Source organism: Heloderma suspectum, chromosome 17 (assembly GCF_057233095.1).
Source record: "Heloderma suspectum isolate Gila_16-S chromosome 17, 16-S_ref, whole genome shotgun sequence".
In the NCBI taxonomy this organism is placed as follows: Eukaryota; Metazoa; Chordata; class Lepidosauria; order Squamata; family Helodermatidae; genus Heloderma; species Heloderma suspectum.
In genome coordinates, this window is record NC_139474.1 from 3823963 (window position 1) to 3851380 (window position 27418).

General features: G+C 48.1%; 1 protein-coding gene across 9 annotated transcripts; it reads right to left on the minus strand.

Moving 5' to 3' along the window:
* Positions 1-444: 444 nt before the first annotated feature.
* Positions 445-26991, minus strand: LOC146334242 (pre-mRNA-processing factor 39-like). 9 transcript variants are annotated; one of them, XR_014786319.1, is made up of 14 exons: positions 26886-26991; positions 22821-23131; positions 15191-15316; positions 14619-14737; positions 12923-13090; positions 11393-11588; positions 10848-10955; positions 10043-10207; positions 8264-8390; positions 7027-7295; positions 4944-5128; positions 4773-4847; positions 2934-3124; positions 445-1036 (listed from the first exon to the last, which is right to left on the minus strand). XR_014786319.1 is itself a non-coding variant. In XM_084824422.1 (14 exons), the coding sequence occupies exons 1-14, from the start codon at positions 26971-26973 to the stop codon at positions 974-976; spliced, it is 2154 nt and encodes a 717-aa protein (XP_084680548.1). In that variant the 5' UTR covers positions 26974-26991; the 3' UTR covers positions 445-973. The 9 variants fall into 9 exon arrangements, 6 of the variants coding, with proteins under 6 accessions (XP_084680548.1, XP_084680547.1, XP_084680551.1 ...); XR_014786321.1 differs by having other exon boundaries at positions 445-1039; XR_014786320.1 differs by having other exon boundaries at positions 445-1054.
* Positions 26992-27418: the final 427 nt, after the last annotated feature.

Sequence of the window (27418 nt, forward strand, 5' to 3'; positions counted from 1 at the left end):
GTGCTGAAGAGTTCAGGACTCTAGGCTTTTTGGAGTGGGTTGAGTAGGAGAGCTTTAGGTGGGCACCTTTATAAAACTTAGCCACTAGGCAATGAATTACACTCTGGCTCTTAATAATGCAATTTCTTGCTTCAGTACATGGGCACAGCTACACGTGTTACATTGTGCCTGTGTAGCACAGAATCTAGCACATGAACGTCTCAACTCTAAGAACAAAATTCCTGCCCAAAGGCAGTTCCGCAAACAGTTCTAGCCCATGTAGCTACAGCACTGAGCTTGACAGATTGCAGTGGCCTTTAGCTGCACCTGCCCTCTTAAGTAAAATAATCAGGCACGCAAAGGTGCATGAACTCAATGTGTGTTGAAAACAAGACACAGCCTTGACTAAGCCGTATTCTTACCATGCGAAGGTTACCTTTTTGCTTCTACATCACTGAGACAATGTAATTAATTCCTCTTTATTTACAGTTGCAACACATGAAATGTACAGTGGGAAAAGGTTTACAAAAAAGAGGTGCTAGTTCAGAAAACTCAGCTTAATTGAAATTACTTTTGCTCCATGAATTATGGTACGAGGATCCTGTGGCAGACACAGTCCATGATCACTCAGTCTTCAAAAGGATCTCAGGAGAACTGGGGCAGCCTCCCTTGTGTAGTGAGCAATCTCAGCTCTGCATGGAATGAGTGATTTCAGATCCTCCAACCAGATCCGCTGGTGGCAACATGTTCCCTAGTCTTAGAAACTCAAAAGATCATGGCCGTTAATAGCTAGTGAGGCAGCTCAACACATCAAAAAGGAGAAAACCCAGTTTTTAAAAGATGGGAGCAGTTCAGTTTCTCCACAGCTGCCACAGAGAAGGCGGTGACAGGTCACAACCAGACTTCATTTTGCTTCTACTTGGGAATCAAGCAGATGTAGCTGCAGCTTCTGTTGTGTCCCACAGATAGCGCAGGTGTCTCACTCCAGTCACTTTCAGGTCTGTTGGTAATACTGGTTGTAGTTCCAGGCATTCTGGTATCCATAGTTGCTATAGTTCTGCTAACAATATGGAAGCTGTGAAGGAAAAGCCCCTTTCTCTAAAGGCTACAGAACATTAAAATTTTAACCCACAACATCTCTCCTACTCCATTCCTTCAACCAGGTTTGCTGCAGTAGATAAGTTTTCCACATAGATTTATTTTAGTACTTACTTCAATATCTCATAAAAGCACCCATATTATTAAAAAAAATCATGAGACATTAGGGTATGAAATCCCACCTGATCCAGTATTTCTCTCTGTGTTAAATTATATGGATGATTCAGTTTATCAGGAACATAAAGAACTAGTTTCTTATATAGTCAGAGTACCAAGAATTGGGGATTGGACTCGATGGTCTTGTAGGCCCCTTCCAACCCTACTATTCTATGTTTCTAAGAATTATATATGCAAAAAATGGAGATCATTAATTCACTCACTACAATGAGTAAATGGATGGAAAGTATGTGGGATTTTGTTCTTATATCTAAATGAACACACTAAGCTAGTTCACACGTAACAGCAACCCTGAGTATGGGTTGTTGCTGAATCATGCGTTATGAATTGTGGATTGTCATTACGTGTGAACCGTGCAGTATGGTTTAACTCTGGGTTGTTAACCATGAACAACCCAGAGTTCACAACCCAGCAAGAAACCATGCATTCTCTTCCTGGGTTGCTTCTCGATCATCCCAGAGTGCAGGACACGGAATAATGGGCTCCAGTTCCAGGAAGCCAGATTCCAGCTGAACATCAGGAGAAACTTCCTGACTGTTAGAGCAATACAACAACAGAACCAATGACCTAGGGAGGTGCTGGGCTCTCCCACACCGGAGGCATTCAAGACGAGGCTGGACAGCCACCTGTCAGGGATGCTCTGACTTGGATTCCTGCATTGAGCAGGGGGTTGGACTCGATGGCCTTGTAGGCCCCTTCCAACCCTACTCTCCTATGATTCATTCACACGTAACAACCCACGATTCAACAACCCATGCTCTGAGCTGCTGTTACATGCAAACCAGGCCATTATATGAGAGCAAAAGCGACAGCAACAGGACAGTTTTATAATAAATTGGACTCCAATTATTGCAAAAATAATTCCTTGCTTCCAAAAACAGAATGTGGTTTTTCTATGTTCTGAATCTAGTGATTACCTGATTTTTTTAAAGTTACTTTTGGATTTTTTTTTACTTCAATGGAATAATGCTTAAATTAGGTATATCGTTTGCTATTATTTACAAAAACAATTCTAGAAGTGATTAATCTTTTACAACACTGAAAAGAATTATATCAGATTTTATACTAATTTATTATTACTCTTGTAAAACTGTTTTTGGAATAAAATATTTACAAAAGAACAAAACAGAGTTTTAATAAAAGTATCCATAGTGACAATTTGGTAATATGCAAATATATTTTGTCAGCCATTTTAAATGGCAAAGTGGTTTTTAACGCCAAACGTTTCTTCCAGTCAATACTGAAGGCACTTTTATTAATATGCAAATATATTTAAATTAGCCAGTTTAAAAGGCAGATGGTTTAAATCAACTAATGTATTGAATGTGTTGACAGCTTTAGTTTTCACACATGACAATAAGATCTCCTCTAAATGCTTGTCCATGCAGGCAAGGAAGTTATTTTTAAAAATAAATGTTTATCCTAGTCAATATTGAAGGCACTTTTAGAGATGCATGAAAATGGGCCAGCTTTCTTGCACATGTAGACATGACAAACCAAAATCCAGTACGAACAAGCCTAAATTAAGCAGACTGCTCAAAGTGGCCCAACTTGAATCTGTGTTGGGGCACACCAATTTAAGAGCCAAGCCAACGTGTGTGCGTGCTTGCGCTGCCTGGCAAGCTATTTGTGAACTGGTTCCAGCAACCCATTTATGTATACTGCCTCCAGCAACTCACCTGGTACCAAGTGCTGTAATTATAAGCTCCGCTCGCACTGTTGGTCACATCTGCTGCCATCAAGGGTGTGATGCCTGTTGTTGCAACTGCGAGGTTACCGCCTCCAGCAGCAGCGTCTTCAAGTCTCATTCTTTTTTCATCTGCCTCGTCGGCGCTGCTTGGAAGTTTAAAAAGTGCAGTCAGCCAGCATCCTGGAACAGAGTGAGCATCTTTGGCTGCATTTACCACCCGAGGATTTAATTCCTGTGGCTTCCCCAGAGGGGTGATTTACAGCAACAGCTAGGCATGGAATCTATGTTTGCAAACTGCAAGCGTAACCTATTACCATAAATACAGGCTAAAATTCACCTCTGTTAAATCCAGATCACTGGATGCCAACTCAAAGGCAGTAGCTTTATGCTGCTTCTGAAAGATAGATGCCACTGTATAATCAGAGCTGTTACTATTCTGTCAAGAAGGCTCACCCACATTTTGTCAGAAAAGTCAGTTTCTGCAGCCAGAATACCATTTTGTACAAAATCAGCTACCGATTCAAATGGTGTATGTACTTGTCCATGAACAGCCATCATTCCAAATCAAGGCATCTGAGAATTATTTGTAGAACAGCTTGGCCACATTGCTTCAGCACTGAAGGCAATATGGGCACAAGAGCATTTCTGGCTTTCTGTAGTGCTTTTAAATCTTTCAAAGCACACCACACACACTATCTTGTCATAATCTTTACAGCAACCCAGTAAGGTAAGTCAACGTTATCATCCTTACCACTGTGAAGCTAATCCCCCCCCCACACACACACACACAGAAAATGGAAAGAAACAGCCAGTTGCTTTTAAAACAGCAACTAAGGTGTGCAGGCTGATGTCTCAGCCAAGAAGTGTCATTCAATCCACTCGTCATGTGGAAGGCACCCATGTTTCTAGAAAAACCTGGCGGGCCTTATGGTAGGCTTCTAAATAATCTGGGCATTTTGCAAGTGTGGCTTTTGCTCAAAATGGTCTCCCTTGTTCTGGAAATGCTGCTGCTTGTTGGTTTAAACCAACAATAACAAAACCTGAAAAATCTGAGAAACAGGGTAGGAGACACACTGGCTCATGCAAGCAATACAAGGGCTGCGCTCCATCTTTGGCCAGGACCAAAATGTGATTACCCATTTGAAACCTACTCAGAAATAATCAGGACCAGCCTCTACATCTCCACTCAGAAGTAAGCATGGGCAGCTTATCTACTCACAAGTAAGCGGGGCAAGCCTTAGAAGTAAGCAGGGCTGACTTCCTCCCCAGGCCTTGGTCTGTCTCCCTGGCAGGGGAACGTTCTTATCCCCAATCAGCTGTTGATCTGATATAAGAGCATTTCCCTGCCAGGGAGAGGGGCTGGGGAAGAAGCTGGTGAGCTGGGCGGGAACCCCTGCAGGCTGGAGATTCCCCTTGTCTGACAAGGTTTGTAAAAGTGTTCAAATCATTTGCATGATAGGAGCAATTTTAACAATGGACCTGAAAGAGAGGTCAGTATCATTATTCCCATATTGCAGATGGAAGCACTTATTTATATCCCGTTTTTCTGTATGACTTCATGCAGAGCAGCTTACAAAGTAAAAAAACAACTATCAATACAATACAACTCCAGTCATAAAACTATAAATAACAGCAATAAAATAAACCAATACTAAGGCGATGCAATGGGCAGGAGACATCTCTCCAAACCACAATAAATGACCAGCAATCACACATCCAGTTTAAAATAATGTTTCTACAAACAAAAATCCTGCCTCCTCCTACAATGACAACACGCAGGTTGAGAAGGCCAGAGACTGAGAACAGGAGCGGTCAAGGAGTTCCTCACCCATTTTCCAGGAGCCTCTTCCTCATCGTTTGCTGGTTCAGGAGTTTCTGATGTTCATCGTATGATGTCAGTAAGCTGGCGATACGAAAAGGCAAAGGTGTGTTGGGACAGAAAACACTCTGGCCTCTGCCGTCACAAACCAGAGACACACACAGCTCCCCCTGCCGTTACCTGTTTATGCTAGACCCAAAGTCTTCCAGAAACTCCACTCTGCGCTGGGAGAAGATAATCTTGGTCTCCAGGGGGAGGCCACTGGTCAGGGCTCGGTCAAAGCTGCTCATAGTATTGCCCTCGTTCTGCCGGACATCAGCACTGAACTCCATCTCCAGGAGATTGGCATAAAGTTTAGCATTGTCCTGCATCCGAAGGGGGAGAGACCATTCAGAAGAGTCAGCAGACAGCACCCAGAAGAAAAAAGACAGACCATCCCCACCATCGTGTCAAATTCCGCACCCAGAAAATATGCTGTTCAAAATAAAAAATCTGGCCAGCAATAAATCAACCCTGGTGATTCCAACTGCAAAACTTGGAATGCTGTAAAATCGTTTTTTTTATTTGTATATTCGTATGTAATATGGACAGTAGCTGATTGACTACCCCTTTCCTTCTCTTCCCTGCTCACCGTTTCGGTGTCTTCAAGGGAAAAAAAGAGGGAGATACCTCAACAGGTGCTAGGAAACTCCTTACTGAACTCATCTTGTGATACCTTAACGAAAAGTTACACATTTATTGTGACAGAAGCTTTTCATTGACTACAGCCTACTTCATCTGATGCACAAAGTGTATCTCTAGTTGAGAGTTGTATATATAAAAATTACCTAGAGCCACACAAACATACCCTCGTATGGAGGAAGAAACATGATCGGTGGGACCAAAAGATGGAAATAAAAGAGGAAATGAATGAAAGAAAATGGAAGAGGTGCAGATCTCTATTTCTATGCAAAACACATGCACATCTCCTCTCTCCCCCTCGCTGCCAAGTGAAGATAACAATTCATGCATGTAACAGTCGGCAAAAGTGCGTCACAATAAACCTATTAGAACTTAAGATGCCACAAGGGCCTGTGGTTTATTGAACATAGTGAAAGTTGGGAGACACCACTTGGTGAAAGAATAAAAAGAGAGCTGCGCCTAAAGGAGGGCCATAGCTCAGTGGCAAAGCACCTGTTTTGCATGCAGAAGGTCCCAGGTTCCATCCCCGTCATCTCCACTCGGAAATGAACTCCAAAATGACTGGGGAAGATTCCTGTCTGAAACCTTGGAGTGCCACTGCCTGTCCGTGAACCAATTGTCTTCAACCTTCTCAGACTTAGGACCCACCCTCAGCCCATATGTTTTTACCATATATTTGTATGGAGGTACAGCTGCAAGCTGATGGCAGGTCCTGTCCCATGAGCTGAAGATTAATGGTGTGGACAAAACTGAGCTAAATGAACAAATGGCCTGGCCCAGCAATTCCCTAACTTTCTACATCCTCCCTGACTTGGGCCCCATCTCAATAAGTGGTTTCTTGGCATCTGTTGGGGTCATCAATGCATTTGTGGACTTCCTTTTGGTTCTGTCCTCCATTTTCTCCTTTTCTTTTATGCCTTCAAGTGCCACACATTTACACATCTGAAGGGAAAACTCAAAACACAGACACCAGCTTCCCTGCTTCAGGTGGGAGGATGGAAAAGGGCGCCCACTCAGGAAGCTGTTGCTCAAAAAGGACGGATTCACCTCGCACTTTATGATGCAAGGGCTAGCCGTGCTCTGACCAAATGACTCCAAAGCTTTCTGCGTGACTTAGAGGGCCGAAACTTTGGGGCTTTTAATGTTTTAGAAGTTCAATGCGCTCAGGACTGTTTTGTACTTCCCATTTCAAAAGGGTCATAACCGCAGGAAGCACTTGTGAGTACAGCGATTGTACAGACAAATAAACATCACGCTGCCTTTGGTGTATCAAGAGGTGCAGAGGAGCCCTGAGGAAGGTACGTGTGCACATGGCCACATGCTGTTTTCACTACTGCCATCAGCAGCATGAACCAGGATTCAGGAAGCCCAAAATTTCAGGTTTTTTCCTTTCTGAGTCTACGAAAGACTAGAGAAAGTGGCATCAGAAGACAAAAACCAAGCCCAGCTCCCTCTTTCAGATACAGCCTTGCACAATCACTATCCAGATTCCCCTTAGAACCCATACAAGAGGATCGATTCATTCTCTCTCTCTCTCTCTCTCTCACACACACACACACGTACACGTCCCATTTTTTTTTACCGGATCCTTCTCCAACGCCTCCAAGAGGATTTTCCGGGCTTTGATCAAGTTCTTCTGCACTTTCAAAACCTGTCGGGCCAGCTTGACAGAATAGAAGGAAGAGACGGGCATCCCCTCGTTGTCCCGGATGGCTTCCATCAGGAGTGTCTCGGCCGTCTCCATGTTCCCCAGTCGGCGCTCCAGGCTCACCCGCCGCAAACGCACCATGACCAGGCCGGGCACACAGTCCTCAAAAGTTTTCAAGATGCGCCGTGCTTCTTCCACCTCTCCTGAGAGGGTGGGTAGAGACACAACATCATCAGGTGCGTGCAAGGAGCTCATGGAGTTTAGTTCACATTTTTATTATCTAAGCCAATCCAGAAAGCCTCTGCAATTTCAGCAATGACAACAGACAAGCAGTCTCCTAGCTACTGGGGGGTTGAGCCCACTTCACATTGCATCCCACTGTCCCAGCCTCCCCTTTGCCCGGTCAGTCAGAGTTCAAGGCAGGGTGCAGAATCTCAGCCCCGGGGGCCAAATCCAGCTCTCCCGAGGCCCCAATCTGGCCCTCTGGGGTTCCCCAGAAGCCTGGCCCCACCCCTTTCCCCAACCACCATTCATTTAGTCGTTTCCCAGCTTTTGTGCCTCTAAGGCTTAGTTACCATCAGCGAAAGCTTTAAGCTAAAATATGCTGCTTTTTGGCCCACCCCTTTTGCCTTCAGCGGCCATCAAAAGCTTCTCTGAAATGGAATTTGGCCCTCAGCCTAAGACAGGTTCGGCACCCCTGCTTTAATGGATAGGACTGTGCTTTCTGGACCATGAGCGATGCTTCTGGTATTCCCCCATGCCCGGTTTCACAAATTACTCCAGAGAATCCTAGCTCATTCTTAGGGTGTCCCTGCCAATATATAGGCAGGAAAAGAGGTCTGAGGATGGAGAGAGAGGAATCAGTGCTGCCCAGGGTGTCTCAAATCTGACAGGAAGAGAATGGTGAATGCAGACAACATTATGGCTTAGTTTTTCAAACCACGCTTCAGTCCTTCTCACGGTACGCAGTTTGGAAGTCAACACAAACGCTGGTATTTCAACTTTTTGAGTGCTGTAGAAATTTCTTGCTGCTGGAGAGTTCTGTGAAACCTGAAGGCCTGCCTACTCCTACAAGCCCACTTACAGCAGCTAATGAAAAGATTTCGGCAGCTTGGTATGAGCTGCTTCTCAGGCTTGGAAGCAGGAAATGTAGGCAAGGTTGCCTTCTCACCTTGTTTCTCTTCAAATGCTGCCCACAGGAGGTGGATGTTGGGCTTGCGAGGGAGGTGGTAACAGCAAGCACGCTGGAAGACGCTCCTGGCCCCAGCTGTGCTGTGGTTCTCAAGGTATCGTGTGTACTAGATTGGAAAAGGGGGAGCCGATGGAAAAGGGACAAGAGAAGCAGACAGTGATTTTAAAGTCAGCTGGCAAAGACAGACATCTTCTAGAGCAGCTTTTACGGTGCACTCAAATTGACACGGCGTGTGTGTGTGTTTAAAATGCCTCTCTTCAGAAATTCTTGCACTTTCTTAAGTACAGGGCACTCTCTAAGAAGGGGAGGCAGATAAGAACAGCAGAAGCATTCGAAAGAAGCTTGTTAGAAGGTTTGCTCCATGGCAAAGCAGACTATTTATTTAAAATCCTGAAAGTGTGCAAGAGATATGAAATCAGTCTGAATGTACCACAAGATGGGGTTAATGAAGCAATTTGCTCCTGGGGCCTGAGGAGGTGCCTTTCACCTCCTGCACCCACCTCAGCTCAGCTCAGCTTGAGCCTGCCCAAACCCAATTTGTCTGGACTGGCTGCTGCTAGAGCAACCAACCCTCTCTTGTAACATGCACAGCCTTCTTTAGATGAGTGGGGTTTGGCAAAACTCTGCTCCCTCCTTTCCATCTCCAATCAACCAAGTGTGATGGTATGAGAGCCTTGCTACACATTACATCAAATGCCCGGGAAGAGAGGAAAGTCTTAAGCTGGTGTGCGAAAAGATGGCATTGTTGACACCAGGTGGGGAAATCATTCCATAAGCAGGGATGGGGTGAGGGGGGACACCACCAAAAAAGTCATCTCCCTTGTGAACCTCACTTGGAGGAAGCATTTGGAGCAGGGCCTTGGATGTTGGTAACTGGACATAGGTAGGTTCATAATGAAAGAGGTGCACCATCAGGTATTGCAGTCCAAGGCTGTAGAAGGCTTTATGGATTAAAAACAGCATTGAATTGGACTTCGAAATGTATAAGCAACCAGTGGAAGCAGGTCAGGATCGGGGTTACATGTCTGCTCCTTCTGGTCTCTGTTATCAATCTGGCCACTGCATTTTGCACAAGCTGCCGTTTCTGCACTGTCTTTAAAAGGCAGCTCCACAGAGAGCACACTGCAGTCATTTACTCTGAAAGTTACCAGACCATATACTACTGAAGCCAGCTTGTCCCTGTCCAGACAGGGCCGTACCAGGGCCACCAGTTGGAGCTATCAGAAAGCGCTCCAGGAGAACCCCCAAGCTACAAGCCTGCTCCTTCCGGGGGACTGCAACCCCATCCAGAAAATGCCAAACACCATTCACCTAGTCAGAAAAACCTCCAACTAACAGCACTTTGGTCTTGCCTGGACTGACTGCATGTCATCACCATACCGATGACAACGTGCTCCCAAGCTCTGGATGACCCCATTCAACAGTTTCACAAAGATGGTAAATAGCCGGGGGGTGGGTGGGTGGACAAAACAGACCCCTGCGGAAACCCATACTGGAGAATCCACGGGGCCAAGCCATACAGCGATGCGTTCCTTCTACTACATCAGAACACACACTTGGGACATCCACAAGATGATGTCTCTTGCTTGCACTCTCCAGATGAGACCGTGCAACAGACTGTTCATAAGTGGGGGGAGTTTTAACCGCAGCCCGAGGCTGCCTGAAGGGCAGAGAACAGGAGGCGCCACCCCTATTCGCTGCGTGGTCAGGGGGATTCAGACATGCACACGTGGAGGGGGCCAGGCGTGCAAGAAGCACCTTGATCCAGAACTCCTCATAGAGGGCGCAGGCGATGACACAGCGCTCAAAGAGCACAATGGTGCGCTCATGCGGGGAGTTGGCAATCTCAAAGTCCAGGTAGTCCCGCCAGGTACGCAGCTGGGCTCGCTCCAGCGGTTTCACGTGGAAGTAGGGCCTCTTGATCTAAAACAGACAGAGGGGAGAGGGAAGGGCAACAACACTACATAAGGGAAGGAGCTCAGTCGAGGGGCAAAAGAATGGATGCTCTCATTGCACAGACAGGACAGGAGATCTATTCCACGGCACCACAAGGCCCAGTCCACAAGGCTCTTTAGGCCTGCAGAGGCACTCCAGTATCACTTCCTTGCCCCTGTCTCTCCTCCCTTTCTGCTCAAACGCTCAAGCAAGCAGCCCCCAAGGCAGGCAAAGGTCCCCACGGCATCAGGCTGCTGAGTGAGCTAACATCAATCTCCTCGCTGACAGGGGACAGGCCAGGAGCTCTGCAAGTGACCTCTCAAAACCATTTGGCACCCCTCTAGCTTTCAGCACTTTACAGCCACTGGCTGCACATATCTGACTCGACTCCATGACCATAAGGGCTAGAAACTTGATTTTAAAATAAAACTAAAGAAGCAGAGAATATCAGATGCCAATTTCTGTATCTGTGGTAACACAGAGACCTGCTTCTTTCACATGCCACACAAGCGTGGCAGAGAGAGGTATAGTTGTCAGGTGGGACTGAGCCTTTTTAGAAGCTCACTGCTAGATTCCTGTCCCAACAGGGCAGAGCATCAGCCCTGACTCACAGTTCAGTTATACAAACCCCTTCCTCGAAATTCCAGCGCTTGCTGACTTCTGCCTCGTTCTGGGCGTGGATCTGTTGGCGGATAGAAAGGACGAGTTCCCGGATCTTGTCCTGGTCCAGGGGCCCCTGAAACCCAAGAGCAATTAGCTTGGCCACGTCAAGAAAAAGAACGCTTAAGAGCACATTGCAGCCAACACCAATACTGCCTGCTGGATCAGCTCAAAGATCAATGCTTGTACTGACAAGCTGAAGCCTGGTCCACTGGCTGCATGTTCAGGACAAAGGGTTGGTTAAGATTTGGTGAGCAGCAAGGAACGCCGACGCCTGAGCAACGCAGGCACTGCAGCGCATGTGCTGGTAGGACCTTCCCTCTAGCAAAATACTGGTGGACAAGGGACCAGCGTCCAACCCTTTGCCTTACAGACTCCATTTTGGCACGGTCGCTGCCGCCACCCAGGATTTAAACACGACGTTGCAGCTTTGATCAGCATACGGAAACTGGGAAGGCCCCGACAACAGCGACACCCCAGGGACGAGGGGCAGCCAGCAGCACCGGCACCCACCAACATCTGGCTCCCGTCTCCAGCCTCCTGATGGGCTTCCGTCTTCAGTGGCACGTCCTCCCCGGGCGGAGCCTCCTCTGCCTCCATCTCAGTGGTCTTGGCCACCGTCTCGGAGACCATCTTCGACTGCAGCCACACCAGCTCCTCCGTGGAGAGAATATCTCTGGGGTGGTGGCTGGCCACGTGTTCCTTGAACCTGACGAAGGGAAGGAAATGGCAGCACTGCTATTTGCAAGGTGGCAGAGCAGGCCGCACGCTGCTGAGCTGCTACCTGACCCGCTCGAGCCAATGGGGGTTGGACGCTGCAGAGCAGGGGTGCGGGATTTCTTTTGGCCCAAGGGCCACATTCTCGTGGTGAGCGGGGCCAAAGGCAAAAGGGGTGAGGCCAACTACCACCCTATTTTAGCTTAAAGCTCTTACTGTCAGTGAATTAGGAGACAAATTTCAATCTTTTGGAATGGGGAAAACAAAGCAAAACTCAGAAACACCAAACAATTGGTGGCTTGGGGAAAGGGGCTGGGCTAGGGGGAAGACACGCAGCCTTGTGGGGACACCCAGAGGGCCAAGCCCCTGGGCCTGCTGTCCTATACCCCTGCTGTTGAGAATGGGAGATTCCTGTGTAGAACAGCTGGCCGAATGGCTTCCCATACTTGTTCAAATCACTTTATGTATGTTATCTCAGTAAAATGTTTACAACAACCCTGTAATGAAGATGTGTATTACCATCCCGATGTCGCAGGATGTCGCGGGGAAAGAGTGGTTGAGGCGGCGGCGGGGGGGGGGGGGGGGGGGGGCACTTTCCTAAGGCCATGTCGTGAATTAAATTTTCAGGATTTCTTTATCGCACAGCAAAGCACCTGCCTTACAAAATATCTAAGATGTCCAAAGAAAGCCACAAGGAAGAGGCCACTGTGTTGCCTCTCGCCCTCCATTCCAATCTGCAATATGGGTATACTGGTGGCTTCCCTTCTGGGGTTGGTAAAAGACTTACTGCGATAACGTGAAAGGCTCTATATATTTAGGAACGCAAGATGAAATTTAAAGATGAGCCTTTGTCACCGTCTACGTCACACGCAGAAGGCCCACGTTCCTGCTCAACTAACAAGACTCAGTGGGTGTGGCGACAGGGAAAAACTTCTCAGCCTAACAGAACCTAACTTATAGGGCTGATGTGAGGATGAATAAGGATGGCACAAATGGCGCTTCCATCATTTCCGATTCTGTGCCATGTCCTCCAGCACAAGTGCTGAGAAAGGTTTAAAACGACACTGGCTGCAACGGACAGGTTGAGTCCCACAAACGGTGAAGAGCCAGCAGGACAGCCCGTGTAGCGTAGTGGGAAGAGTGTTAGCTTAAGACCGCAAAGACCTGGGTTCAAATCCCTGCTCAGCCACAAGAGCTAACAAGTTAAGCTTGAGCCAGTCAGTCTCTCTCAGCCTAGCTGAGAAATATAAAAACTGTCGGAACACCCTCTACCCCCAGAAAACATATGCAGATGGCCAACTGCTGCATCCGCATCTCCCCACTTACTTTTCCCAGTGGTGGCTGTAGAGCTGGGTCGGTGTGCTGAGCACTCTGTCATAAATGGCGGTGACGGCTTTCAGGTCGCCCTGCTCCCTCTGCCACTCCACATACATCTCCCAGAGTTTGTCTGAACGGAAATCCACCCCTGCAGCAGCCACAGCCGACTCAAAGGTGCTGCAAGGAGCAGAGCAAATTAAAAAGGGAACTGTCTTCGTTTCACAAGTAGGACATGCCACAAAACTTTGCCGTGTAGACTCACCCCCTAGCACATGCGCTCCTGGTGCAGAGCTCCAGCCAGCCATGAGCATATTCCATTCCACCCACAGGTTTTCCCATTTTCTTTTCCAACTGCTAGCAATCCATAGGCACCGGGCATGCCCAATCCTGGTTGGGCTTTTTGTGCCCCGTTATATTACTGCAGTTTTGGCTACTCAGCCATTGCAACTCACTGCCTGAGTCTGCTATCGGAAGGAGCAATTCACTTATAACTTGGAGACGTAGCTTGTACCTGTGACAAGGGTAAGGGGAGGTAAGTTCCTTGAGATCCCATGCAACTTTAGGCAAGTCCTCCCTTTCTGTATCGGCTTCCTATTGAACGTTTCATCTTGACTTGCTTAGGGTGCAATCCTATGGCTGCCAGTCAGCAGCTGGATGGCCATAGGATAGGTTGGTTCCTGGGAACCAAACTTGGAGCCTGTGCTCTGAGGTCAGTTCCCTGAGAACCAACCTCCACCCCCTCCCGCGCTGCCTCGTAGGCAGCGTGGATTGGCCCGGCACTCATAAGAGGAGCGTGGAGCAGCGAAAACAGGGTGTTCTGGGGGGGGGCAGGCCAGGGTGGGGAGGGCGGAACTGCCGTTCCAATGCTTCCTGTGCGTCGTCCAGTGTCTGCCCTCCATGCCCCCGCTCCAACTTCCTGCGGCTATACAGCCGTGTCTAGCCATGAATGCAGGGCAGCTGAAGCACGGAGGGGACAATCCCCTCCGCGCTGCTCCTGCCCTGCATTGGATAGGCGGCCACCTCCAAGTTCGGAGGCAGCCGCCTATCCCGATAGGATTGTGCCCTTATTGTAAGTAGGGCCACACACGGGGTGCTCACCAGAGTCCAAGCACCTCTGAGACTAAGCATGAGGTCAGGGAGAAACTCCACCCTTCCCAAGAAGGGATGGGAATCCCCCAGATGCCGCTCCGGGCTCCCCGAACACAGCCCAACCAATTACAAGTGGGGAGGCATGGGAAGTGGTGGTGGTGCCCCTGAAGCGTGGTGCCCCTGAAGCAACCAGTCTTCCTCTCAACCCCAGAGCTAGGTTGGGATCATCCCGGCAGTTGTATTACGATCCTCAACTCTCCCCTGCTCCAAGTTGAGGGTGCGTGCGTGCGTGCGGAAGCTGGGGTTTGTTTGGTTAGCGTGTTGTCAAGGCACCCCGGGTGGCTTGGCTCTACAGTGGGCAAACCAGCAAGGGGGTGGGCAGGGTCCTGGTGACCAACAGTTTAGGCCTGGATACCTAGGACAGTCAGAACATGAATTATCTTCAACCTTTCAAGGGTTCAAGGGAGCTGTGGAACCATGCAGAGTGAACTTTCTGAAGCCAGGGGAAGGGCTTTCAAGAAGGAGAGAGTGGGAGAATCCAGTGCCCAGCAAAACTCCTTGCCTTTCCCCAAATGACCTCTGAATTTCAGCTGCTGTCCAAGCTCATGCAACCTACCCGCAGATCTTCTGAGCGGAGTCTGGGAGATTCATATCCAAAGTGGACTGAAGGAAGGAGATGTAATGGATCCACAGGTCCATGCTGAGAGGGATAGACTGCAGTCCTCGCTGGAAAACCTGTGCGACAGCAGAGAGGAGAAAGAATACATTCTGTGTGCCTTTTTCCGCGCAGGGCGCGCGTGTGTTCCCCTCCTCCCTTCCACACTTAAGATCTTGGATCCCCTTCTTCCTCTGACAAGCAGGCACTGCCAGAAGCAGACACAAGCTGTCAGGGTGGCACTCTCATTTAGGGGAGTTTGATCAGATGAGTTCTGCTTCATGCTCAAAGTACATCTGCCACATTTGATGAGAAGGCATTCCTCCCCCACCATAGGCACGAAAACTGGCTCAAGCCTGAGATGTTTTGCCATCCTTGTTGCATGAAGTGGCTCATCTCACTCGCTCAAGGTATCTTGAGCCTTTAAGGGGTGCACAGTTCCCTCTTATGGTACACAGTGGTTTGAATTGGGTGGATCAAGTGGGGGGGACACACACGAGCAAGAGCAAACATGCAAGCTTGCATCTCATTACCTCCTCTGTCTCCTTAATGAAGTCAAAGCGACGTTCCATGTCTGCATACTTCTTCCAGTAGCCGTAGCAGTACGGGTACCGCATGAAGAAGCTGTCAAAGGCTTTGCGGGCTGCATAGATGTGATTCTGCAGGAGCAGTAAAGAGAAAAGGCTTTGGTGGTTTAAAAAGAGATTGAGCTGGACATGCAAAAGCACAGCCTGCCACTGTTAAAATGGGGGCGAGTCTAGGCAGAAGAATAAGGTCCCATAAGTGCATACATGCCCACAGATAAGAAAAATACCCTGTGAACTTATGAATCTGCCTTAGGATAAATTAGAACACGGGTGTCTTCTCTGACTGTCAGTGGCTTTCCAAGGTATCCCAGCCTTGTTAGCCAGATCCTTTTATCTGAAGATGACCCTGGGACCTTCTACAAGCAAAGTGGGTGTTTTACTGCTGAGGTTCAGCCCTTTCTGAAACACTGGTGTGATCTGGAAGTAGAATTGGGGCGGGGAGAGAAAAATCCACAGGTGTAGCCTACATTTCCAATTAGATGTAAATATTAGTCTTGTCTTCAGTTCATTGTCAAGAGCTGTTAACCTTATAAATACAAAAATTTATTAAATAAATAAATACCAAAGAACTGGCACCTGACTTTGCTTGCTTTCCTCCCCATTCCCTTTTCCTTCAGCATTAGTTCGGTTATGGTCTGCTTGTGGGCTGGGATTTTCATGTACTCTTTAAACTTTGTACAGTGTTTAGTAAACATTAGGCACTTTAACGAGGAGGGGGCGGCCTGGGTGCACGTTCAAAGCGGCATCCAGAGACAGAGGCTGCATTTGATTAAAGCAGCAACAAGGAGCCCCATAGCTGAGAAAGGAGGCCTTGCTACAAAGCTCCCTGCCAGAAGGAACTGGTTTTGTTTGTAAGATGCTGTGGGACTCTGGTGGATTGAGGCCTCACAAAAGGAGGCTCAAGCATTTCCATCCTGCACAGCTACGTCTCCTGACAGCCATTAATCAGATGAGTTGTGCTTCACTCTGTTAAGTCTCACACTAATTAGGAATGGTTGATTTGCCCTCCTACACAATTCAATCCAAGCGTTGTGGGACCAAAATCAGCTCTAGGCAAGGGAGTTGCAGGAAGCAGAGATGAAGTATTTTTTCTTTTAATCTTGTGTAGAACAGAGCTGCTGAGGGAGGCATGGGAAGGCACGTGGAAGTGTCCTCTCCCCCACTTCCAGAAAACACTCACTTTGCTTTCTGAGGACGCACAAGGGGGCTCCACGCTGCCCAAGCCACATACAGTTGTCAGCCCTATTCCACCCCATCCCCCATTACATTGCTCTGCATTGGAAGGGTCCACAAGGGTCCACAAGAGTCCACAAATGCAGCAGAGACTCCTCCTCCTCTGGAAAATGCCCCTGCTGGAGGCACCCAAACATCCTCTCCACTCCACAAGACTGCAAGGAACTCAGGGGTGGGAAGGGGTCTTTTACTGTGCCAGACATACAAGACAAGACTCTACTTCAACAAGTGCAGAGAATGGGGTAGTCTATTTTGTGCTGAGCTTTTGCAGGAGCAATGAGAGAGACTTGCTCTGCATTGCCCTCTCTCTCAAACCCAGTGAGAGACCACGTGGGCTTGGTGGATAATCCTGGTAGATACAGGAGATTCAGGCATCTCCTGAATCGCCTTATCAATGACGACTTGGCAGTGCCTCCAGGCCCAGTAGAAAGCCCACAATAAAATGAATTCTAGTGTCACTTCTAATACGTGAACTCAGATCAGACCCCTCTCCTCCCAAAGATTCTATATTTTAAGTAGAAAAACAGCCTTTAACTCAGTGAGTCATTCAGTTTTAAGAGATTATGTGTGTGAGCTTTAACATGTTTATATTAACATAATATTCCCTTTTTAATCTGCGTTATTTCTAAAACCTGATTTACGAAAATAGAAATTTGTAGTACAACTGAATTTTTAAAAAATCCAATTTAAAAATAAAGTTAGATCAATCTAAACCACAAACACCAGCAATCCAAGCCAAACATTTACACGTAAAGACAACTCAGAATATGTGCTGAGTATGCATTGTCATTGAACTGTGGATTGTTGTTATATGCAAACCCTGCACTATGGGTTGTTAAGCCCACAGTGCAGCCCAGAGTTCACAACCCAACAATCATAGAATCATAGAATAGTAGGGTTGGAAGGGGCCTACAAGGCCATCGAGTCCAACCCCCTGCTCAATGCAGGAATCCAAGTCAGAGCATCCCTGACAAATGGCTGTCCAGCCTCGTCTTAAAGGCCTCCAGTGTGGGAGAGCCCACCACCTCCCCAGGTAATTGGTTCCATTGCCGTATTGCTCTGACACTCAGGAAGTTTTTCCTGATGTTCAGCCGGAATCTGGCTTCCTGTAACTTGAGCCCATTATTCCGTGTCCTGCACTCTGGGATGATCAAGAAGAGATCCTGGCCTTCTTCTCTGTGACAACCTTTCAAGTACTTGAAGAGTGCTATCATATCTCCCCTCAGTCTTCTCTTCTCAAGGCTAAACATGCCCAGTTCTTTCAGTCTCTCTTCATAGGGCTTTGTTTCCAGTCCCCTGATCATCTTTGTTGCCCTCCTTTGAACCCTCTCCAGCTTGTCTGCATCCTTCTTAAAGTGTGGTGCCCAGAACTGGACACAGTACTCCAGATGAGGCCTAACCAGTGCTGAGTAGAGGGGAACTAGTACTTCCCGGGATTTGGAAGCGATGCTTCTATGAATGCAGCCCAAAATAGCATTTGCCTTTTTTGCAGCCACATCACATTGTTGGCTCATATTCAGCTTGTGATCGACGACAATTCCAAGATCCTTCTCGCTCGTAGTGTGGTTGAGCCACGTATCCCCCATCTTGTAACTGTGCATTTGGTTTCTTTTTCCTAGGTGCAGAACTTGGCATTTGTCCCTATTAAATGCCATTCTGTTGTTTTCTGCCCAGCACTCCAGTCTATCCAGATCACTTTGAATTTTGTTTCTGTCTTCCAAAGTATTAGCTATCCCTCCCAATTTTGTGTCATCTGCAAATTTGATCAGCATTCCCTGCACCTCCTCCTCCAAGTCATTAATAAAAATGTTGAAGAGCACTGGGCCCAGGACTGAGCCCTGCGGTACCCCGCTCGTTACCTCTCCCCAGCTTGAGAAGGTCCCATTGATAAGCACTCTTTGAGTCCGATTCTGTAGCCAACTGTGGATCCACATGATCGTTGTTTCATCTAGCCCACTTCGAGCAAGTTTGCTCATCAGGATATCATGGGGCACTTTGTCGAAAGCTTTGCTGAAGTCGAGGTATATGATGTCTACAGCATTCCCACGGTCTACAAGGGAGGTGACTTGATCAAAAAATGAGATCAGATTTGTCTGGCAGGACTTGTTTTTGACAAATCCATGTTGGCTTCGAGTAATCACGGCATTGTTGTCAAGGTGCTTCCAGATGGATTGCTTTATGATCTGCTCCAGAATTTTCCCAGGGATTGATGTCAGACTGACTGGTCTGTAGTTCCCAGGTTCCTCCTTTTTACCCTTTTTGAAGATAGGGACAACGTTAGCCCTCCTCCAGTCATCTGGCACTTCCCCCGTCCTCCATGATTTCTCAAAGAGAATAGACAGCAGTTCTGAGAGTTCTTCTGCCAGTTCCTTTATTACTCTAGGATGCAGTTCATCTGGCCCTGGAGATTTGAACTCATTCAAAGTAATGAGGTGTTCCTTGACCATATGCCTGTCGATCTCAAGCTGCAATCCTGCCCCTTCAGCCTGTACTTCGCCTTTGCCAGGGGGGTCATAGACCCTCTTTTGGGAGAAGACTGAGCCAAAGTAGGAATTGAGCACCTCTGCCTTTTCTTTGTCCTCTGTTATCATTTTGCCATCCTTATTTAATAGCTGAACAACCATTTCTTTCCTCTGCCTTTTACTATGCACGTAGCTGAAGAAAGCCTTTTTGTTGTTTTTAGCATCCCTCGCTAACCTCACCTCGTTCTCCGCTTTAGCCTTCCTGACGCCATCCCTGCAATTCTGTGCTACCTGCCTGTACTCTTCCTTTGTTACTTGGCCTTCTTTCCACTTCTTATATGTGTCCTTTTTTGTTTTCAGGTCATCCCTAAGCTTTTTGTGAAGCCACATTGGCTTCTTCTGTTGTCTTCCACCTTTTCTTCTTGTTGGAATTGTTTGTGATTGTGCCTTGAGAATTTCCTTTTTTAAAAGTTCCCACCCATCTTGGACTCCTTTTCTCGCTAGCATTGTTTGCCATGGGACCTTACTGATCATTGTTCTGAGTTTATTAAAATCAGCTTTCCTAAAATCCAGGGTACGCGTTTGAGTACACTCGGCTTTTGCTTCCCTTAGAACCAAGAACTCAAGTACAACATGGTCGCTTTCCCCCAGAGTTCCTGTAACTGCTACTTTATCCACTAAGTCATCTCTGTTGGTTAGGATCAAGTCAAGGATAGCCGATCCTCTAGTTCCTTCCTCTACTTTCTGTAGGAGGAAGTTATCCGCCACACAAGTCAGGAATTTCCTGGAGGGGCCATGTTTGGCAGAATTTGTCTCCCAACAAATATCGGGGAAATTGAAGTCCCCCATTACTACTACATCATGCTTCCTTAAAACATTGGCTATTTGCTTTTCAAAAGTTTCATCCTTGGCTTCTCCTTGATTGGGTGGCCGGTAGTAGACTCCGACCACCAGGTTCCTTTTATTCTTTGCTCCATTTATTTCAACCCAGATGCTCTCGATGGGGCTACCAAGCTCCTCCTCCTGTATTTCTGTGCAGAGATATGTATTTTTCACATACAGTGCAACCCCGCCTCCCTTTCTGTTCCTCCTGTTCTTTTTGAACAAGTTATATCCTTCAACTGCTGTATTCCAGTCATGAGAGTCATCCCACCAAGTCTCAGTTATACCTATCAAGTCATAATTTCCCTCCTGTATTAAGAGTTCAAGTTCATTCTGTTTGTTTCCCATACTCTGGGCATTAGTATATAGACATCGAAGACCATGTGCTTCATAGTCTGGCTTTCTTCCTACATGTGTCTGAAGACTATTATTGGGCGCTATCAGCGCTGTTCTCTCCATTGCAGTGCATGCGCCTACGTCCATTGTTACCCCCAACATTACATCTCCCTTCCCCGTAGGATTCAGTTTAAAGCCCTCCTGATGAAGTTCTTCATGCTGTGTCCAAACACATTCTTCCCAGCCTTTGTGAGGTGCAACCCATCCCTAGCCAACAGCCCATCTTCCAGGAAGTATAGCCCGTGGTCCCAGAATCCAAATCTCTCTCGTCGGCACCACCTTCGTAGCCAGTCATTCACCCGGAGTATTTTTCGTTCCCTTTCTATCCCTCTTCTAACTACTGGAAGGATGGATGAGAAAACTATCTGGGCCCCAAAGTTCTTGAGTTTCCTTCCCAAAGCTTCAAAGTCTGACGTGATCTCTTCGTAGCTCCGCTTGGCGGTATCATTTGTTCCCACATGGATGAGAAGAAAGGGATACCTGTCAGTGGGCTTTATGAGTGCAGGCAACCTTTCAGTCACGTCTCTAATCTGTCCTCCCGGGAGACAACATACCTGGCGAGTCCACGGGTCTTCGCGACATACTTGGGTCTCGATCCCACGCAGCAAGGAGTCTCCCACTACTACCACTCTTCTCTTCTTCTTCTTGTAGGCCTGGGTTTCATCGCCTCTGTTTGACTGACCTTTAGCCTCTTGCTCACTCTCATGCAGGTTCCCCTGTGATTCTTCCTCTGCAGGCTGTCCTCCAGTCTCATCTGCAAGTACCTGGAATCGGTTCCACAGCTCCACCGCTTCCACTGGTGCAGAGTGGCGTCTAGTTCTTCTTCTCCTAACTGTCACCGTTTTCCAAGGAGTATCCTCTACTCCATTTTTCTTCTCCTCAGCATTTCCCACTTCTGCCTCATCTTGCTGTTGCTCTTCAAGCTTCTGGTCTGCCCTTTGCTGCTGTAGTTCCCCCATTCTGTCCAAGAACTCTTCGTGTTCTCTTATTCCCCGGAGGGTTGACAGTCGCCGCTCCAGTCCACTTACTTTTTCCTCCAGCAGCGTGATCAACTTGCACTTGTTGCAGGTGTAGGCCATGTTGTTCTCAGGCAAGAAAACAAACATTGCACACACCTTGCAGGTCACCACCACTGGAGAGTCTTGTCCTTCCATAGCCCCTTTTCCCTTTTTGTGTCTAGCTTTGTGATTGTTCTAGACTAGCCTGTGCCTGCTCCTCTACTCAGTAGAGGTTAAAAGCAGAGTCCCACTGGTGTGGAAGTGTGTGTTACAAGACAAATAAATGGGAAAAAGTTAGTTAAAAAAAAAATGTTAGGGGCCTCCCCCTTGACCTCCCCTGCCGAACTCCCCTGGCCAACTCCTGTTTGCTCCCCCTGTTCGCTCGCTCTCTGGGAGCTTGCCTGCTTCTGTAGTCCCTGGACCAGCTGGAGCAGCTTGCTCTGCTCTGCTCTGCTCAGCTGGGAGGCGGGAAACAGACTGAAGCTTCCCGCCCAGTCAGCTGCTGGGAGTACTCAGGCCACACCCCTCCAATTCAGTTGGAGCTCTCAGAAGCTCCTGGTGAGCTCACAGCCAGTCAGAAGGATAAAGGGCAGCGCCCTGGGCTTCCTGCAGCCCACTTACCTCTTAGCCTCTGTCTCCTTTGTCTCCTTTGTCTCTTCAACCACTGCCACTCCCCTGGCCAACTCCTGTTTGCTCCCCCTGTTCGCTCGCTAAACCATGGGTTCTCTTCCTGGGTTGTTTGTGGTTAATAACCCATAGTTAAATCTTAGTGTAGGGTTTGCACGTAATGACAACCCAAGATTCAATGACAACCCATACTCAGCCCATACTCTGGGTTGTCATTACATGCAAACCTGGTCACTGTGGACTCTGCAGAGTATGCACGGGATGATGGAACGTCTGAATTATTTAATTTCTATCCTACTTCCTGGCAATGCTCTTAAAGTGCTGTACAAGACATGAAAATACATTTATAAAACTGTACAACTCAGTCCAAAACAAGTGCAAAAAAACAAACAAACGCAAATAATCACCATAAAAAACACATTAAAAACCACAACACTAGAAAGCACAGTAAATAGATCAATGAAAATATAAAAACATTAAAATTATTTAAAAGCCAGTTTAATAAACAAGAGCACCAGACTAGAAATTAATACCTGCTGGAAGAGGAAGGTCTTAACCAGCCATCTAAATGTATATAGTGAAAACACCAGACAGATCTCCCTAGGAAAGGCATTCTACAGATGGGGGGCCACTACAAAGAAGGCTCTTTCCTTTGTAGCCATCTGTTGCATCACTGATAATGGTGGCCCCCTCAACAGAGCCACCACAGAACGGCCAAATTCATATGTCACAGTAGGCCAGGGTTCCAGGGAAGCCGTGCTTATCAGGACTGAGCAGCATGCACAAGCATACTGTTTGTAAACAATAAGCCAGGGTTCTCTAAAACTCTGGCCTACTGTTATGTCAAAACTGGGCCACTGTTTTAGAGCGCAGGGTGGGACATAATGGAGAAGATGCCCTGGGGCAGAGTTCTGCTCTTGGTGCCCAAGGTAACCTCTGATGCTTCCCTCAAAGCAGACGGACAATCTCTCAGCCTACCTCTTGCTCCACATACTGCAGCAGTTCAGTCCACGCAGTGAAGTCAAGCGGGTTCTCTTGAGCCGCCCTCCAGTATCGCTCAAACTCCAGAGGGTAGGTGATGGAGAGGTCCTCCATGGGCATGCTGAGCGCCACATGAGTCATCACGTCGGGGGCAGGGGGCTGTGGGACCTCCTCCTTGGCAGGCTCAGGTCGCAGGGCCGGAGCACTGACTTCTAGGCTGACTCCGTTGCACCCTTGCGCTGGCGTTGCCTCATCTGGCTTTGGAGCACCGTTGCTGGCTGGCTTAGGAAGCACCTCCTGGTCAGGGCCTGAAGGTTTCAGGAGCAAATAAGGAAATGAGAAGTCCTCTAGAAGGTCGTTTTGGCAACCATCAGATAGCAAAGCTAAGGACTGTCTGTACTGCTCTGTAGAAGGGGCATGGGAAGGATGTGGAGCATCCCAATGACAAACCTAGCATTTCTTAGGGCACGTCATACCAAGAAAAGCAGCCCAACTTTCCCCTCAAGTCTGTAAGCAAAGGTAGCGCTTGCTCTCTCTGCTTCACACACAGATTCTTTTTCCCAGCTGAGTATTTTTGCAGCTCAGTGTACGTACAGCCCACACCTGACCAGAAAAGGCATTCTCCAAAAGGCACTCAGTTCCCCTTCTCCAGGAAGACCGCTCTCAGGCTTCTAAATAGGTATCTGTCTGGTCACCTGTGATAATGAAGAACTGTCTCCAAGAGATGGGAGAACTCATAGCTCAGTCTCTGCATGCACAAAGCCCCAGGTTCAGTCCCAGGCATCTCCAGCTTATAAAAGGAACTCAGGTAGTTGGGCTGGGAGAAACCTCTGCCCAAGACCATGAAGAGCCATTGCCTCTCATTGCAGACAATACTGAACTAGAGAGGCCAACGCTTCTATTCAGTATAAGGCATTTTCACAGAATCATAGAATAGTAGAATAGTAGGGTTGGAAGGGGCCTACAAGGCCATCAAGTCCAACCCCCTGCTCAGTGCAGGAATCCAAGTCAGAACATCCCTGACAGGTGGCTATCCAGCCTAGTCTTGAATGCCTCCAGTGTGGGAGAAGCCCCCACCTCCCTAGGGAATGGTTCCATTGTCCTATTGCTCTAACAGTCAGGACGTTTCTCCTGATGTTCAGCCGGAATCTGGCTTCCTGTAACTTGAGCCCATTATTCCGTGTCCTGCACTCTGGGATGATTGAGAAGAGATCTTGGCCTTCCTCTCTGTGACAACTTTTCAGGTACTTGAAGAGCGTTATGTTAATAAAGGCAAGCTTTCGTAAATTGGAAGAGAACATTTTTCATTTTTCTTACTGTATGTTACATGTGTACATTTAGACTAGTCTTTTTTTTACAAAATGATTTCTGGGTTTATTTGCATGGCTCCCTTTGTTCAAGTGGGAGATTCCCACTTTTGCCTCAACTAAAGCTTTTGCACTAGGTTCCCTTAACCACTAGAAATTGCCATGAGAGTAGTCAACAGGCGGTCAAGAGATTGAATCAATTGGCCAACTTGTTAGAAGACAGATGATTAAGCTACTAAGCATTTGTCAAATTAATTTACACAATGGTCATCTAACTACTGGCAATTACCACATCTTGTGGCAGAAAGCTTCTATTTAGATTTGAACCCCTGGGGGAAGGTTCTGCTTTCTTCTGTTCTGCATTTTATATTGCACATGCTAATGGGGTGGGGCTTCAACAAGATGGTTAGCCTCTCCTGGATCAAAACAAAAATACATCTCATCCAGCAGTCTGTTTTGGACAACATGCAGCCAGTTGCCTCTGGGAAACCTGCAAGCAGAGCACGAAAATAATGTCTGTCTCTACCACTGCCCAGCTCCTCCCCCTTCTGTCCCCCTCCAGGCATGAATGTACCATTCTCCACTCTCATGGTTAATAATGGTTGATGGAGCTGTCCATCATTACTGTATCTCAGCCTTGTATTAAACACTCATCTGGTTGCCATAAGCAGGTGAATGCAGGGAATTCCATGCAGGTAAGTAAGTGGGCTGGCAGAGGAGGGACGGAGCACTCTGTCCCCCCTTCCACCCAGAACAGAAGCCAGGTGAGCTACTAGAGGAGAGAACCTTCCTTTCCATCTAAATCCAAGGAAGCTGTTCTAGTTGTAAATCAAGGTCTGGTGTCAGTAATGGCCTGGATGAAGGTGAACAAATTGAAGCGTAATCCAGACAAGTCAGAGCTGTGCCTGATTAGTCGAAAGGAAGATCCGGGGACTACAGGTGTGCTGGATGGGGTTACACTCCTCCTTGACACTCAGGCTCACAGCTTGCCAGAGGCACCCGCCCGGCTGTCACTGGAAACAGAATTACTCAACTTGACAGACCTCTGGGCAGTTCTTCATACATTCTTTTAACAGCTTATATTGTACTACATGAATTAAAAATGGATCATGGTAATAGCCAGACCTAGCCACGTGATCAATACAGAACTTCTATGTTAAGTAGTCTATCTCTGAGCACTAACGGCTTGGGGTCAAGCAGCTGAGCAAGGCTGTTGTGTTGATGCCGTTTGTGAGGCTCAGAGAGGCCTCCGGCTGGCTGATTCTGGAAACCGGATCCAAGACTTACAGTGCAAATCTATGCATGGCCATCAGAGGGAGAAAACAGCAGAAGCCATGAGAGGGAGAGGAAGCAGCAGCCCTTTCGCTGTATCCATGACCTGCTGAACTTTTCAACTAAGAATCTAGTGCCTGAAATTGCTTTTTTTCTCCCTCCCACCCAACCCCCTTTCCTTCTGAGTCAAGGTTTTAAACTGTACGCCTGTGGGTAAGGACTGCCCTAAGAAATATCTTTGTAAGTGGCCTTGGGAACCTTTTTGGCTAAAAATGCTATAAATAAATGTATGTTCAGACATACACACAACTGAGTTCAATGGAGCTTACTTCCAAGTAAATGGGCATTGGATTGCAGCCTCAGGTTGCAATTCCTATGCACATTTCCCAGAGACCAGGCCCCCCTAAACACAGCAAGAATTTACTTCCAAGTATACATGCAAAGGACGGGGTGGATGTTAAGACTGCCCTTTGGGGAGGGAGGGAGGTTTCGAAGCATTATGTCCCAACATAAATCTGTGGGGGTAGCCAGGCCCACACGCAACTCTGCACCACAACAGCCGAGGACTAAAGCTGACTGGTGGGAGATTCAGGACAGATAAACGGAAGGGCTTCTTCACACAGCGCAGAGTTAAACTATGGAATTTGCTATCACAGAATGTAGTGATGGCCACCCATCTGGATGGCTTGAAAGGGAGTTATTCCTGGCGAAAATGCCAGGTCAAATTCCTGGAGGAAAAGGGTATCAAATGGCTACTAGTCCTGATGGCTATGTGCTACCTCCATCATCAGAAGGAGTGAGCCTATGTGCACCAGTTGCTGGGGAACATGGGTGGGAGGGGACTGTTGCGCTCGTGCCCTGCTTGTGTTTTTTTCCCTGTGAGCAGCTGGTTGGCCACTGTGTGAACAGAACGCTGGACTAGATGAGCCCTTGGTCTGATTCTGCAGGGCTAGAATCAGAGAATCGTAGGGTTGGAAGGGACCCACAAGGCCATCGAGTCCAGCCCCCTGGTCAAGGCAGGAATCCAAGCCAGAGCATCCCTGGCAGACTCTTGAATGCCCCCAGGGTGGGAGAGCCCCCCGCCTCCCCAGGGAATTGTGATGTTCTTCGGATGTTCTTCGGTTCTAGGGCAGAGCTCCCCCGTTCAGGAGCAGTGTACCTGCAGAAGGAGCAGGCCCCGGGAGCGAAGGCCAAGGGGGCGGCCACCCTCTTTCATGCCATGCTTATCCACTTCCCATGGGGCACGCTGGCTGTCCGTCGTTGGAAGCTGGGCACTGGGTTAGACAAACCCGTTTGTGTGGGTTTTTTTGAGCGGGGAGGGTCGGGTCCAGCAAGCCAGGCCTCCTCGGCGGACCCACGAGAGCTCCACGCCCCGAAACCTCCCTCCCTTGCCCGAGGCCGCCCCGGTCAGGCCAATCCTGAAGCAGGCGTGACCCACCGCGCGTGACCCACGGCCGCCTCGCTCCCCGCGGCCCCCTCTCACCGGCCGCCTCCGCCCCCGGGAGGCCCTCGCCGCCTTCTGCCCCGCCGCGGCTGGGGCTGGCCGGCGCCTCGGGTCCTTCAGCCGCCATCTTGACCGCGGCCGCCGCACGGAGCGAGGCTTCCCCCCCTCCCTGAGGGCCGTCGTCGTCGTTCCCGCTAGGCCGCACTGCGCTTGCGCAGCTGCGGGACCCGGATGCGACGGGCAGCATGGCGGCGGCGGCCATTGGCTAGAAGCCTGAGGAGGAGAAGGAAGCCACCATAGAGACGGAGGGGAGAGAGCGGCGGGCGCTCGAGGGGGAGATGGACGGGAGCGTTATCCCATAGACTTGAAAGGACAGATGAACACGGAGGATCACTTCCGGGACTATTTGGGCGGTTTTTTCCTCCCCCAAAGAGCTTCTTAAAGAAGAGAACGGAAAAAAGCAGCATTTTAAAAAAAAATGTTTTTAATGCTTTTTTATTTTTATCTTATTTAAAAATAAGATAAATAATCTTATTTTTAATAAGATATATTATATATCTATAATATATATT